This window comes from Trichomycterus rosablanca, chromosome 4 (genome assembly GCF_030014385.1).
Source record: "Trichomycterus rosablanca isolate fTriRos1 chromosome 4, fTriRos1.hap1, whole genome shotgun sequence".
NCBI lineage: Eukaryota > Metazoa > Chordata > Actinopteri > Siluriformes > Trichomycteridae > Trichomycterus > Trichomycterus rosablanca.
In genome coordinates this window covers 20,375,647-20,386,141 of record NC_085991.1, presented here as the reverse complement: position 1 = coordinate 20,386,141, position 10,495 = coordinate 20,375,647, and the positions used below count along the sequence as shown (strand labels likewise).

Sequence of the window (10,495 nt, the reverse complement as noted above, 5' to 3'; positions counted from 1 at the left end):
ACATGTGACCTATGTGTCACAAAAAGAAAAACGCTAATGGGCTGCTTAATTAATTTAACTGATTCAATTACTTTGAGTCTATATATTTTCTGTTGTTTCATTTAAAGCATATTTAAACAAATTAATAAATTTTTATAATCAATTAAATAATCAATGAATTATTATAAAAATGTATTGTGAAACAACTTTTGCATGTCAGTACTGCAACTGCACCTTGGTTTTAGCAGAGATGGTTTACTTAATAAAAAAGAAACATGTTGATTCTATTTCAATGTCAGTTTACTTGTAGCATGAATACCAAGAAGCAATACAGTCTTCAGGATGCACTTAAGATCATTACTAGTAATGACAGTGAGTTTGAAGGATGTAAAGATAGCTCAGATGAAAACTCTGAAGACCTTGATTACACTCACAGGTAAAAAGACATGGAGAGTGATGAGTCAAGTGGGTCTGATGATTCGGACATAAATACAGACATGCATTGGAAGGCAAAAGTACCCCATGAGGTGGCGGATATGGTATCTTTACCTGTTCTGGTAATCCATCATGTTAGACCTTGTTAATGCATGATTTACTGCTGTGACTATACACTGCTTGGTGTCCAAAAGCCACTTAAATATAGAAGCTTCCAAGCAGAGTTTGCCACTATCCTGATTCTTGTGCATTCACAAAAGGGTCAATAATAACTTAATGCCACACTTCCACAACCACCACCAAAGAGAGTCTGTGCTGGAGTTCCAACTGATGTTTGCTAAGACCAGGTTGCACACTGTCCTGTGAAATGTGACAAGCGTAGTCGTTGTAAAGTCTGCAAAGTCAATGCAAACACCACCCTTTGTGAGAAATATGATGTGCATCTTTGCTTCACTGAAGAAACTTTTAACATTTGGCTTAGGCTGAGTTGTCAAGTTTTGTTTCCCTTTAGTATTTCATTTGTTTGGCTTACCCAACAGTGGTGTGGAAATGCAAATAAAAAGACAAATCTGTATTATTAACAAAAAAAGAGGATATGATTTTTATTTTATTTTAAATGAGGTATATGTTTACTATAAACACCCAATGTGACATACGGTATATGTAACATTACAGATTTTGACAGTGGGTATTTTATGGGTTAAAACAAGATTTTCACAGTAGTTCTCCGTTTGTCACTCAATTTAACTTTTTATTCAGCATACACTTCAATACCATTAGATATTTTCCATCCCAATAGATGGCGCTGGTGAACGTTCTCAAGCTTTATTTTCATTAATATGAACCGCAAAAGAAAAGGGGATGACTGACATTTGTAAAGATGGCGCTGGTTAGTGTGCTTCGGTCTGAGTGTGCAGATTTCAACAATGATTTTAATCAGCGATTTGGCTGTGGATTTAACGACATTGACCTTGGCTTAGGTGCCAAACCTGCAGATTGTCTCAATTTCGCGTTAAAAGCCGCTGAAGGTGAAGACGACGGTTCTGAAAGAAAAATTGAGTTTCTTCACGGAACGACCACCTTAGCATTTAAAGTGAGTGTAAATGTTGTGGTGAGTTAGCTTAATCAGCTAGCTTATAGCATTCTGGTGGCTTTAATAATACGCAACGTGGTTTCCACTGTCTACTTTGATATCTACTTGGTAGGGTACCATTCAGCTATTCAGTTATTACGTAGCAGTAGCACTCTTTGTAGTTGTCTAAATTTCTTTAGGCCAGAAAACCGCCCGTTTCTATAATAACCAAATAACTGCTATTCACAAATCTTAAAATAGCTTATTTATATTATTAGATGTACTTTGTGTTTAGATTTACCTTTTCTCTAATGGCTTAATTATTAATAGTTTATTAGTTGTTCAAATAATGGTTCAGAATGACTCATTTACTAGTTCGGCGTGTCATACTTCATTAAAAATGAGCTCATTTCTTCTAATTTTCCACACATGATAATGATGATAAGTGTAACATTTAATAACCGATTAATTTTCTGTTGTGTTTAACCACCATCAACCTAGCAGTTTAAATGATAGATAGTCTATGATTATCTCCCAGCGTGACTCAGCATCATTACGTTTTCGCTGAGGTTAATTTAAATGGAAGGAGCCACTAATAAAACAAAAAACTATGTATATGTAGCGAGGTGATGTTTGTATGAAAGTTGTTGTATGAAAGGCTGCCTTACATGGTATTTAAAAGGCTTTTCTATTGCTAATTCCCTATTTGAAAGTAATTATTGATTGTCTAAGTATCACATAAATGGTGTGTTGAAAGAACACAGTGGACGAAGATGTTCAGTTTTTTAAGATAGATTTTACAGACTGTCCATGATAAACTGAGAGTCTACATGTCTAGAATGTGCTGTAACACATTTAAATCTAGTTGTTTGCACACTTTATTTTAAATTGTTTGCAGTTTATCAAGTATGTATCAAGCAAGTATTGGAAGAGCCACACTCAATTACAGTCTAGTTAAGTGTCTAAGAGTGTATGTAATTACATTAGTATTTACATACCTGTTTTCATTACAAAAAGCACACATTTACTACCTGTTTTACAACTTGGAGATACACATACACACACACACACACAGATGCACATTTATACAGATGACCCAAAACATTGAGACCACGTACCTAATATGCTGTCGATACAATTCTGACCCACTAAGACATGGACTCCATCAGGCATCTGAGGACTTCTGTATGATCAGTGGATTGTCGTACAATACATTCTGGTGCCATATCAATGCACATGTCTAAATAAATGGCATTTAGGAGGCACTTTTATCCAAAGCAACTTGCAGTTGTGACCGAATGAAATTCAAGCAATTGATGGTAAGGGCCTTGTTTAGGGGCTCAACAGCAGTAACTTGGCAGTGGGGTTTGAACAGACAACCTTAAGATTTCTAATCCTGTACCTTAACCACTAAGCTACCACTTCCCGTATTTTAAACAAAGCTTAGTTGTCAACATGCTCTCAGAGAAAGCAAGGTTTCATTTCCATTCTTTCTTTGATCAGCTAAAAGACATTGGGGGAAAAAAATAAAAATATTTTAATTAAACATGGTCATCAATGGCTTCTTGTTTTACAAATTCAATTTTTAAAAAGTTGGGATCTTTTTGTAAAAGGCAATAAATACAAGAACCTGTGATTCGTTCATTCTTAGTTTTATTTAATTGGTAAATGTACAAAAATGACTTACAGTAATCCCTCGCTATATCGCGCTTCGACTTTTGCGGCTTCACTCTATCGCAGATTTTATTTGCAAGCATGTCTAAATATAAATCGTGGATTTTTCGCTGGTTCGTGGATTTCTGCAGACATGGGTGTGTTCGAAAATCTAGGGAGCGCTCTACATAGACGCATTTTACGTCATCATGTGCGCGCTCCCGATTAGGAGGCTGTTCCAAATACTAGGTGCCTTAATATCCTCACTTCTTAACGTTTCAACATTATTTTCACTCAAAAACGAGTGAGCATCCGACGCTGCCTTGGTGATCAAGGCAATCACAGAATTCATTGCGCGTCGGGTGCGCTTCTCTCGCAGAAAAATAAACATGGCTGACAAACGAATGTTTGTCCGCACCGGACAAACGAATGGAATTATTATTAAACATAAATAAAATATTACAGATTTATAACTTGTATAAACTTGTACCGAGTGTTTTTATTTGCAAGTTCGGGCTTGTCAGGAAATGTAACCGTTGTCGTTACATGAAGGGAGATGTTATATTAACGTTAGCATGCTGTGCTACCTCAATCCATTGGTTTTAATGACAAGATGCTAAATGCTAAAGCCGATGGAATCAGGTTATAAAAATAACCATATAAACACATGGTTTTTACTTTTTTTATGGATTTTCACCATTCGCGGAGGGTTCTGGAACGCATCCCCCGCGATCGAGGAGGGATTACTGTAATTGCATTTTGTAAATGTAAACAAATTTTGAGTTAAATTTCTGCAACTTGGGAACATTGGCAAAATACCTGTTTTTAGAATATTTAAGTTACTCTCTTTCAAATCTTCCACAATAACTAGGTAAATTGTTAACAGATAATGGTATCAAGGGAAAACCTGTCAAGGTATGTCACCATCTTGAATGCCACCATCTTGTATTCAACTTCAGTGAAGATGTATTTTCAGTGTTTCAAATGGGAAGGTAATCACACTGGTAGATTACCTTTTCTGGTGTGCTTCAACGTCATTTATTTGTTCCCATGTTAAAATATGGGTATGTGTATGTGAAACCAGAAAATTGACCATAAGGTCTACAGAATGTGTTGAATATGGTGTCCATTTTTAAGACGATCACAGACCCTAGATAAATATAAAAACACTATCTCTGTTATGAATATCACAACAATGTGTGAACACAGTGTTAAACAAACAAAAAACAACACGACTTTCACCCATTTCTAATAGACCACTGAAGTCGTGTCATCAGTTTGTAGTCCACGCCATGTTGTTATGCCCATATTTGGTAACCCGGGTCTAAGAGAAAAATTGGAAAAATAAATGAAGATTTCGCAAATTGTCTCTCCCGCATCCTGTAGTCATAAAAAATTTTCCAAAGCTGTTACGTTTTGTTTTATGAAGATTATTTTGTCTATCACTGGATCCTCTGAATTATGAAGTCGTTAAAGAGTCAAAATATGATTAGTGCTACATGTAAGCTAATGCTAGAGTGGAAGCCTCTTAATTATTTTTTTTTTTTTCTCTAAAATAACCGCACGAAGCAGCGCGATTCACCAGTGTAACAGTGCAGTGATATTCACAAGTTTTAGTTTATATGTTTAGTAGCTAGCTACATTAAAGTAAAAAGCAATGATGGTTGAGTGTTATGCCTTTGGTTGTACTCAACAAAAGCGGGCTGCTAATTCCATCAATTCGACTGGTGTAGTTCAATGACATCTAATTAATGCGCAGTAGCATTAGCTTTCGTGTAGCATTATTAGTATTACGACCCTTTAACAACCTCGTAATTCAGAGGATCCAGTGATAGAAAAATGTATACAGAACAAAACGGATAGGGTTTTGAACATGTTTATTTAGCACAGGATGCGTTAGAGTCTATTTTTTTGAAAACCCCATTAATTTTTCCCATAGGAAATCGGGCTTAGACCCGGGTCTCCAAATATGGGCATAACGAGGACTACAGAATGATGCACGACTTCAGTGGTCTATGAACCTGCACCAATCCATCTGGCTGAATGATAGCACCAACAATTTTGTCTTTAAGATGAACATCTGACTGCAACTGACAAACAACTGCTTTGACTTGGCCCCACAGATCATTTCCAGATGTCAGAAATCCAAAGGGCTTAAATTAGGAGAAAGTGGCCACTTGATTGGACCTCTATGACCAGTCCACTTTTCAAGATAGTTTCTGACAATGTGTCATAATTAGGTGGCACGCTACTTCGTTGGAACACACCTACTTTCCCATGTGAAAATCTAAAGTTGAATTTGAGGTGATGCTATTCAATGTTGTGACATGGCATAACAGGTTTCCCCCTTCCCCAGAGCTTGTGTCTAAAATTGGATCAAACTTACGTCTGCCAATACATTTTCATTTTCTATGGGTCTTTCCTTCCATTTGAGACACCCTGTACAATTGAGTTCCTCAGTGAAAGTATTGGAAATATTTTCTTTGTACGTTTGTCCTTTAAATAAAGGTTCAAGAGAATTACAGATTTCTGTTTTTATTGCATTTTAAAACCCCAACTTTGTACAGGGGTAAAATATATGGTGAAAATGAAAACCACTTAAAAACATGTAAAAGATGCATTTCTAATGCTCAGTGCTTTTGATTTATGTATGTTTAGGATGTGTTTAAGATTGCAATGCTGTTTAGCTCAGTAAGAAGCAGACAGGTCTATGCGCAGTCTTGTGTAATTGCATCTGTGCTGATCTATTGGAAGAGAATGCGCTTACATGCACAGTCAGTTCTCCTTGGTTTGTTATTTCCATTCGATAAATGACCTTGCAAAATAAAATTGTGTTGCATATTCGTCCAATTTTATAAGATCAAAATGAGGAAAATCCATGTTAGTTGATGGGAACTGGTTTATCTGTTTTATTTATATGATGGTGCTACAGAAACAAACTTTAACTTATCTAATGTAATTTTTGCTCTTTTTACATTAAATATTATTATAAAGTATTTTTTTTTAAAACAAAGTACTGATGGAAAAAAAAAGCTTCATTCACATCAATTCATTGCAGTATTTGCAACATTGCAAATATAGCACTGAAGCATCTGACCAATAACGACTGGGCTTTTCTCAATACGCATAGATGCGTTAAGGAGTGTGCAGCTAGGACACTAGCAATTACTCACTGTTTTTACACACTATTTAGTGTAACCTTATTCATTTGAAATGCAGCTGTTTGTGAGATGCTACACTAACAGCTACAGAGAAAGCTACTGAAAAGTGATTGCTTTTTGAGGTCACCAAGTTTTTGACAGGCATGTGAATACAAAACTCTATAATAAAGTGACCATTGTATGCTGTAATTGCATGTAATTTTTGGTTTATTATTTGTAGGTTTATTTGTAGGTTTATTTTTTGTTTGGGAGGTTGAACAAAAACTCATGCATTTTCTTTTTGGTCTTTTTTGTTTTTAGTTTCAGCATGGTGTGATTGTAGCTGTGGACTCCAGAGCAACAGCTGGTTCATATATTGCCTCTCAGACAGTGAAGAAGGTCATAGAGATTAACCCATATCTTTTGGGAACCATGGCAGGGGGTGCTGCAGATTGCAGTTTTTGGGAGCGCCTGCTGGCCAGGCAGTGCCGCATCTATGAATTACGGAACAAGGAGCGCATCTCAGTGGCTGCTGCCTCCAAACTGCTGGCTAACATGGTTTACCAGTACAAAGGAATGGGCCTAAGTATGGGCACTATGGTCTGTGGCTGGGACAAGAGAGGACCAGGTAGCTATGCTTATTTTAGTAATGCTCACTTCATGTCTTTACTAGTAGATATATCAATAATAACCCATTACCAAAGAATAAGTCATTAACATAATTTTTATAGAGAAAAAATAAAAATGGCGTTGCGGACAAACTTTACAGTGTATACACTTGAGTGTAATTACAATATTTCAATGTTTTATTATAAAAAGATTTATCTTATCTGATCTATAGTAAATACGCATAAGTATAAATGTATCAATTACACTTTAACACAAACATTAACACAACATTTTGGCATTGTAATCTCTCTCTGCCCACACAAAACAGAATAATAGCAGGCTAAACACTTCAATATATTTCAAAAGTTAACTGCTTAGTTTATAGTTACAGATATTTCTTAAAAGTGTATGAACGTGTACGATTAGTTATGCCTGTAATCCAGCATTAAGTTTTATACCGTAACAAAAAATATGAATGTAAATGTTCATGTTGCGATGACTGTGATGTAAAGTAATGTTAAAATAATTCAAAGTCCAAACATTTGAGTGGTTAACGAGAACGCTACTTTAAATGTCACACAAGCTCAGTGCAAAACACGAACACGGAAACGGTACAAATCCGATCTCTTCCCTACACACTCGCTCCCTACGCCCTATAGTGCACTTAACATTCTTAAAGGGCCAGACTATATATTTTATAATTTACATTACACGACAGGTGAGACATTCTTTTTTCTTAATATAGCGCTTTTATTTAGGAAAAGATAGTTCTTATATAGGCAGGAAAATCTATGGCAGACAAGAGTCAGAACAGCGGATTGGGCGTAACGTTATTATTACTGTTTGCTCCTTTTTCTCAACACTTGTGCTCGATTTACACTGAAGATATATTTAGTAAATAAGTACATGTCCGCGCATGCACGCGCTTGTGTTAATTTCCGGTTGAACTGATAAAAAATTTTGATTTTGAAAAATTAAAAGACGAGCCGTTTTTCAGTTTCTGCTTGTTAGCTCACAGCTAATGCTAGCCAGTGTGGCTTTTCACTCGTCTCTCTGTGTTATCACCTTACACCAGCCTACCACTCCCACCCCTCCCTTACTGTGGATGCGCGCATGTCCTAAAGTCTCAGTTTTCAAGGTAGACCTGAAGCAGAAATTTGGCGCTTCACATTTAAAAAATACCGTCACCATTTTTAAATACCGCGGTATACCGTAATACCGTCATACCGCCCAACCCTAGTCTGGATGGTCCTTTTCGTCTTTGGTCTGCAGCACACGGCGTCCATTTTTTCCAAAAAAGACCTGGAATGCTGATTCATCTGATCACAATACACATTTTTTACGTGTGATGGTCCATCCTAGATGCCTCTGAGCCCAGAGAAGTTGACGCTGCTTCTGGACATGGCTTCTTTTTTGCACAGTAAAGTTTTAAGAGGCAATTGTGCATGTAACTCCATATTGTAGTGCTTTACAAAGGTTTGCCAAAGTAGTCCCTTGCCCATGTGGTTATATCAGCTATTGTTGAGTGACGTCTCTTGATGCAGTGCCGTCTTGAGAGATCAAAGATCACGAGCGTTCAGCTTAAGCTTGCCCACTTGGCCTTTACACACTAAAATTCCTCCTGATTCCTTGAATTGTTTAATGATGATATGCAGTGTAAAGGGGGAAATATGCAAATCCCTTCCATTCTTTCTATGAGGTCATTGTTTTTAAACATTTCAATAATTTTCTCACACATTTGTTGGCAAACTGGAGATCCTCTGGCCATCTTTGCTCATCAAAGACTGTTTGAAATCATATAATTATTTAGTATTTTCACCTCATTACTAGCCTGAAATTGCCCCATCCCAACTTTTTTTGGAATGTGTTGCAGGAATGGAGGTATATTAACAAAAGAAATGAAGTTGAGCAGACAAAACATGAAATATCTTGGGTTCAAACTGTCTGCAGTCAAATAAAAGTAAATGTAAGAAACACTGCAATTTTATTTTATTTGCATTTTCCATACTGTCCCAACTTTTTCTGATTTGTGGTTGTATTAGTCTTCCATGAGTTTCAAAGCTGACCAGTAAAATGGATGACTGTGTGTTATTTGGGAATCTTACAAATGCTGTTGTCTGTTGATTTTCTCTTGTCATGTTGGGACATAAGATTCAGTCCTCAGGTAACGATCAATGAATAATTTGGGTGCTTTGAAGTTTGAAGGGATCAATAACAATTTAGGCCGCAGGGAAACCGTTTAGCTACTGAAGATGCACTTTGAAGCGAGTTAAAAATATACCTGTTGAGGATGTATTTGGTAATCCCTGACTCTTAACAGGGCTTAAATGTTGGAAAATGTATGACATTTCTAAGTTTAGTTTTTTTTTTCTTTAGTTCATCTTTTCCTTATAGGCCTTACATTTATTTTGTGTGTTCAAAAGTGTAGAATGATGTTGGTGAAAGAAAAATGCTTTAATCTCTGGTTCTCTTTCACTTTCCTCTGCAGGGCTTTACTATGTGGATTCGGAAGGAAACCGTGTGTGTGGTGACATGTTCGCAGTTGGCTCAGGCTCTATGTATGCCTATGGTGTCCTTGACAGTGGCCACCGGCACAACCTGACCATTGAGGAGGCTTGTGATCTCGGTCGCCGTGCCATCTACCAGGCTACCTATCGTGATGCCTACAGTGGTGGACAAGTCAACCTATACCGTGTACACAGTGATGGCTGGGAAAGGGTCTCACAGGAAGATGTGCTTCAGCTCCACCATCAATACCAGAGTCAGAAAGCTTAGGTAGATTGAACACAGTGGGAAGTCAGAAATGAGGTTAAGAGTTTGAAATGCTGCAACACAATGGTAATTTTGAAGTGCATTCAATTTGTTTCTTAGCTATAAAACATATTAAATCTGAGAAAATTATTAATTGAATTGGGGTTTGTTAAAGCAGGAAAATAGGCAAACTTGGTTGCCCTGCACTCTGTCTTTGCACCTACATTCAGTTACCACAATTCATATTTTGTAAGTTTTTTTTTGTTCTCTACATTAGTATTACATTTCAAGCTGTGGACAGAAGATTTGGTTTTTGGGTGTGATGAGGTGATGGAAAACACTAGCCTAAATGTCATTTGCTTGGCTATTTTGTGTTGTAGTGCTTCTGTTCTCATTTTACACATGTAACAGTTAAATAAAACCACATTTATTAAACATTGTAATTTTGTTTTGCTATTTTTGTATTCATTTTAAACTTGTGAACTTGTTACTTTGTGAAAAGCACTATACAAATAATTTTGACTTGACTTTTAGGTTCTCAGTGCTATAAGTATGGGCATCCCCTAGCAAAGGTGCTTCCTTTAAAAGTAATTTAATCTCTTTTTTTAATACATTTCCTCCAATTTTCCTCATCATCTAGTTACCTAGTCGCATTTTGCTTCCACTGCTGATGCTGACCTCCAATCCTGACTGACTGAAGAGAGAGCCTTTTATAACTCTGACATGTGTGCAGTAGCATGAGGTGTGTTTATATGGGGATTATTATCATGTACAGAAAGTCTTGCAGGGATCTTCATTTTACCCTGTTGCAGAGGTTGCAGTTGCAGCAGTTATGAGAAATCCCACCTGCAGATAA

The 10,495-nt window shown here is 36.7% G+C and overlaps 1 protein-coding gene across 1 annotated transcript; it reads left to right on the top strand.

Annotated features, from left to right (window-relative positions):
- Nucleotides 1-1,283: 1,283 nt before the first annotated feature.
- Nucleotides 1,284-10,082, top strand: psmb5 (proteasome 20S subunit beta 5). The gene is made up of 3 exons (XM_062993077.1): nt 1,284-1,507; nt 6,601-6,907; nt 9,377-10,082. Exons 1-3 carry the CDS (start codon nt 1,295-1,297, stop codon nt 9,661-9,663), a joined length of 807 nt encoding a protein of 268 aa, XP_062849147.1. The 5' UTR covers nt 1,284-1,294; the 3' UTR covers nt 9,664-10,082.
- The last annotated feature ends 413 nt before the right edge of the window (nt 10,083-10,495 follow it).